This window comes from Trachymyrmex septentrionalis, unplaced genomic scaffold (genome assembly GCF_001594115.1).
Source record: "Trachymyrmex septentrionalis isolate Tsep2-gDNA-1 unplaced genomic scaffold, Tsep1.0 scaffold60, whole genome shotgun sequence".
Lineage (NCBI taxonomy): Eukaryota > Metazoa > Arthropoda > Insecta > Hymenoptera > Formicidae > Trachymyrmex > Trachymyrmex septentrionalis.
Window position 1 is genome coordinate 4053582 of NW_017305779.1, and position 6194 is coordinate 4059775.

Consider the following 6194-nt stretch of genomic DNA (forward strand, 5'->3'; position numbering starts at 1 on the left):
TTCAATATAAAATCTCTTATGTCATTAGTAAATATTATGGAATGTAACATTTTCTATATTTTCTGTATTCTACATTTTTTAAATAAATATTTTCTTTATTTTATCTTATTAATATTTATTACTATTCAAATAATTGCTATTACGTTTGTTTAATGAAGATAAAGTGTGAGAAACGTTAGAATATGCTATCGCGGTAATGACAGGTGGCATGTTGTCTCGGTGTACGCATTCGGAATATATCGAAAGGAAAACACAGGAAGAAATAGAACAATTTGTAGCTTTCGATTATTTACCCGTTATCAATTATCATTACTCTGTTGTTGGTGATTCCAACAAGTCTCTTGCGCCGTTGGAAAAACAATGGATTTCTCGTAGCACTAAATATCATTGCTACATTCATTGCATGGCTATCAATTTTCCTACATATTCGAGAATCGAATCTCTCTGTTCTCATTATTCGGCCGAATAATACAAGTCAATACTCTACTTCTTCCTCTCCCTCTTTGCCTGGCCTCATTACGGGGCAAATCCTTGACCTACTTTTCCATTCTTGCCTACCAAGCTTTTTCGATTCTATTTGTCGCCGTCTGACATATTTCAGGATGTCACTACTTGTACTGCGTGAATATTTTCTTAAGACAAATTGAATTTATCAATGTAACAGAGATAGAAGTAAATTAAAAAAAATTTTTTAATTATACTTTAGAGTTTAGACGATTTAATGTAAAAATTCGGAAGAAAGATTTATTTATAATTTTATATTACATGTATTATTTATAATAAATTTTGAAGCGAAATATTTTTAACCGTTCTATTTACATATAATCTCTGTATGATCTCGTGCTGTATTATCACTGATTACAATTTATCGATCTAATGCAGAGTCCATTACATAATTTTGAATAAATTAACGTGCAGGTTATTACACAAAAAAAAAAAATAAATCAAATATCGATTTGTGTAGCAATTATGTTGTATCAGCCTTTGTTAAAGAAAGAGAAACGCGGATAAAAGTTTTAAAGGAATTGAACGATGCAACGGTCAATGGGAAATTATCTCTCTTGGTATGTAAAGAACTTTAGCCATTCATATAGGCAAAAAGAAAGAAAGTTGACCTTAACCGATAGCCATTCTATTCTTAGGTAGTGCAGCTAATACGAAACACATAGTTCGATTTGTATCGATCAATAATGTAAAGACACGTAAAAACACGACGGTATTATAGTGTTTTGTAGGAGTAACAATTATTTTTCTTAATTAATTTATGTACTTTTTTACGGACATTTATAAAAAAGTTTTAAAAATTAAATGGATTTGCGCCTGGAATTTCATATAATTAATAATAGATAAAAATAGAAAGTATTGGAAATAAAAATAGATACAAGGAACTCTATTAAAAACCGTATGTTTCGGAATCTTTTTTAAAAATTTGATTAGATCCGGCTGATAAGGTTACATCAAAATGACGTCATTTTTTCGGCCCATAAACGTCGTCAGTTACTTGTCATCGATGTCATTTAGACGTCGCTATGACATGATTATGTCAAAGTCTATTGACGTCATTATTGTTACGTCAGAAAATGATGTCGATAATTGATAAAAGTCACATTTATTAAGTTGACGTTATTTACCGTTGTTTTGACATTAAAATGACCTAAAAATGACGACAAATAATGTGAGCTTGTTTACTTGATTTTTAGACGTATAAATTGCGGTACTTTATAAATCTAGTGACTTTACAATTAAGTAGCACAGCAGCGTCTGTAATACAGGGTCTACAATAGAAGTCATTACGGTCGTAGTAGGGTTTTAAAAAAAAAAGTCGTAGAAAATTCATCAATCATAGTCGTTTTTATTCTTCTCATATTGGACTGTGATTGGTTAATTTTCTACGACTTAAGACCCTATAATGATTGCTACGACTTTTATTGTAGACCCCGCATAAAGCGCTTATATATATTTTTTGTGCTTTTTTAGTGCTTTGTAGACACTCTGTACTATGTACTTGAGAATAAAGCTCTACACCAAAGTATCGCAAACGTTTTTTCATCTTTGACCTAATGGCTATAACATATTAAAATACAATCCTTTTTTTTTTATTCAAAAATTTTACTGGAAATATATAGTATAATATATAGTATAAATATATAGTATATATACGTTATGTACATTACAATATATCGAGTAAAATTTTCTTCGGAGAGGAATATAGCCCTAATGAGATGGTTGCTTTTGCCTACAAATAGATTGCCTACAATATCGTTTGCCTACATTACTTTTGCTGACAGTTCGTTTGCACACAAAAATTATTGCCTACAGCTTGATTGTCTACATGCATTTTTGCACACAAATAAAAATTTTAGAAGCAGAGTTACTTTTGCCTACATTATTATTGCCTACAGCTCGATTGCCTACATGTATTATTGCCTACATGTATTATTGCCTATAGGTCGATTGCCTACATATATTATTGCCTACAGCTCACAATCTTCCACGCGAAATGGTGTGGCCATCTCACACCAAAAAATGGAAGTTGGTTAGGATTAGATTTTTTTTTTTAAATATTCCAAGCGGATACTGTCTACGTTGACACCTTACTGTTCACATGACAGATTTCCTAAAAATATAAATTATTTTCTTACTTAACTTTAATTTTATATTGAAAAGTGCATGTAGGCAATCGAACTGTAGGCAATAATTTTTGTGTGCAAACGAACTGTCGGCAAACGATACTGTAGGCAATCGATTTGTAGACAAACGGGATCCCCCTAACCCCTAATATACAACAACGTTTGATGGATACCCGCGTAGAATGATTGAGCCTAGTTTCATCAACATCGGAAATGCGGTGGCTTATTTTAAGGTTTATCTAGAAAAACAATTATATACATCAAATCAATTCTATATATATTTTACTAAGAAATAATAATAAAAAAAAAAAGAATAAATACCAAGAAATTGTATAAAATCTCATAGAAACAGCATTTGCACTATTTCATGTCAAAATTTAGGCATACGAATAGCGTCCACATATATAGATGTCATTTTATACGATACGTCTTTTTTGACGTAATGTTAACGGCGTACTATTTTGGTATTTAAGATCATATCATAATTACGTCCCACTCAAAAATCACATGTTAAAATCATTATTAAAATCACGTCTTTCTCACATTATTTTGACGTTGTCTTGATTCTTGATTTTATCAAATTACTATTTTTGCTTAACAAAAAAAGATTTTTAATAAAATAATAAAAGGAATATAGAGACATAGCCTACTGTTCAAAGTTATTTGGCATTTATTGAAATTTTTCATTTCTTCGGTTGAAAAGAGACCCGGAAAAAGTTTCTAAGTAGATTCCTAGTAGATTTAGAGCGGATTCTGAAATAGATTTTATTTTTAGCTTTATGGAATTGTGGCATTTTAACATTGAGCGATTCAATACAGTTATTTCTACATTATTTGCCTCCTTTCAAATCGATAAAGGGGGAAGTGAAATCGTATAACAATGCGATTCAAGAAAGATCGCGACGAGGGGGAGGATCGTCCTCCTCTGCAAGCTTGTAAATCCATTCTTCCCTTGTCGATGGAAACAATTTCGACGTCAGGTGCATGTAGGTCACACCGACAGAAAATGAGATACTTCGTCTCTTTCTTTCCGCTACAATATATAGATCATTGCGGATGTACTGTGTTTTTCAACTACACTGTACGCGTTTGTATAATTATAAAATAAAGTATATTCTTTTTTATTTCTATATTATTATATTTTATTTGATATTTAATTACATTGTAAATGTTATTATAATGTCATACGATAAATCATAATGATATTTATCGACACATAATTATATAATATATCATTTTATATTGATAAATACATTTCAATATATTTAACAATAAATGTATCGTATAAGATATAAAGAAAGGAGCAATTTTTTCACAAAACATCTATTACGTGACCTGATTATACAGTAATATTTATTGTAGATTTAAGTACTGATTAAAATACATTGCATAATCTTTCTCATATTCTATTATATCTTCATTGAACTAATTTATATCTATAAGTTTTTCTTAATTTTTAAAAATTCTAGTTATTATATATACATAGTAAAGTTATTGCATTGCATGTACACGTTAATAAACTAAAGAAAATTTTATTTGATACGAATAAAATCCTAAGGATACTGCAATTTTGTTTTATATTTATTTCAATGCATTAACGTTATAAATGTCTGTTTGATATAGGTATATCATCACTGCTCTGTGCGACTCGTGCGAGAGCGGCGAAGTGGTGGTAGCGGTGGTGTTCTGGGTAGGCTATTTCAACAGCGCTTTGAATCCGTTGATCTACGCTTATTTCAATCGCGAGTTTCGCGCAGCCTTTCGCAAAACCCTCGAAAGCTGTTGTCGCGCGATCGGACCGGTGCGCGATCTGCGCCAGGTGCATCGCAAACAGGACCTCGTGCACAGCAACGCCTCGTCCGAGTTGCATGTCAACAATCAGTTACGCAATAGCGAGATGACCAACGTTCATATTGAGGCGTGTATTTAAATGGATCATGCGATCCGGTGAGGTGAAAGTAACGGCGAAATTCTCGGAGCGCCTTCTGAATAGAAAAAAATAGGTAAGACTGGAGCGGCAGGTAGTACTGATAAATCTTAAAAGTAACAATCACGCAGATAAAAAAATTAATTTTTTTCTTTTCCTATATACAAAAATGTTTAATAACTCGATAGTTATCATATAAGAAAAAGTATATTAAAAATTCAATTTGAAAAAAAATTTTTATGTCGATGAAACAAAAAAATAATTGAAATTTTTGATCAACTTAATATTATGGAGATATTGGTATTCACTATTGCCTTTTATCTATGTCTTATTTTTATTGTCTTCTCTGATTATCTTTTCGAAATAAGATTTGAAAAAGAAATTCAGGGATATATAATAAAATATAAAAAAGAGTAAAAAAGCATTTTAAAGAATTTATTATTAAAACTAAGACTGTGGCACGCAAAGAATTTATCATTAAAATTAAGATTGTTCTAAATTCATTAAAGAAGTCAAGTAATTAAAGGTCATAATATATCTAAGGTCATAAAGGTACACGACGTCATATATTTGCATCAAGCATTCGCAAATACCAAATACGATTTGCAAGAGAGAAGTGTATAGTCCCAAAGAGAGTGTGAATAGAGTATGTGCGCCATACTCGTGCCTATTTCGTCCTGCTGCCGACCTATTTTAAGGGACACGTTCACCGCTCGTCCCCAAGGGTCTATTTCTGTCACGGCAGCGTTCCATCAGGTCCGTAAATAAGGCTTCTGTCCATTGGCAGATTGATGTTCCGATTCAGCAGTAATATTTTAGCGGTGGTCCGATAACGTCGAAATGAACTTTCCAACTAACATTTGATTCGTGCGCGAACTTCTATTTTACTCGTGATTGACATTATATATCTATCTTGCAACAAATTAAATTTCTGACCATCTAAAATTGAACAAATAATATAGTGAACACCAATACAACACTATAATGAATTATAAATATATAATATGTTAGCAAAGTTAAACCTTTGAAATTTGTGTATAAAAAAGTCATTATTTTTCATTCCATTATTTTCACTTTTAATCATTTATACATTTTTTTGTTAGATTAGCCGAAAAATTAATCTGTAAAATTAAAAGTTTTATGTGCGCTTAAAAAAAGAAAGATTTTTGTCTTAAAAGAGAAATTAGTTTAAAATTAATCGAATAATTTATAAGAAAGCATGAAAGGATTAATTAAAAGGATCTAGTGGTTTGAGGTATTTCTGTAGACGCTGTTTCGTAATTGGAGGAGAAGCAAAAGGAATAACAAAAAGACCAAAAAAAAAAAGGGTTGAAAGGCGGGAGATAAAGCCGTTCTACTCGTTTAGGGATCACTTTGTACATAATTGCGCTACGACAGCGCGTTTCGTTATAATCAAAGGGATTTATAATAACGAGCTCTTAGCGTTAAACGAGGAATTATTGTAAATACGAATCTGCGTTTGTTTAGGAGTAACTTCGTGTATAAATGTTAAAGCGTATCATCCCTCCCGCAAGACAAATCATTTTATCGAAATAGATAAAAATATGAGGGCATCTTAATAAAGAGAAGTACTAAAATGCCAAAGATGAAACAGAATATATTATTATATATATATA

The 6194-nt window shown here is 31.1% G+C and overlaps 1 protein-coding gene across 1 annotated transcript in view; it reads left to right on the top strand.

Moving 5' to 3' along the window:
• LOC108752442 (octopamine receptor beta-1R-like) overlaps window positions 1-4643 on the top strand; it is a 52491-nt gene extending 47848 nt beyond the window's left edge. Inside the window, exon 3 of the mRNA XM_018493254.1 lies at window positions 4254-4643. Within this exon, the coding sequence (XP_018348756.1) occupies window positions 4254-4560 (307 nt within the window). The 3' untranslated portion in view covers window positions 4561-4643. The remainder of the gene's footprint in view (window positions 1-4253) is intronic.
• The last annotated feature ends 1551 nt before the right edge of the window (window positions 4644-6194 follow it).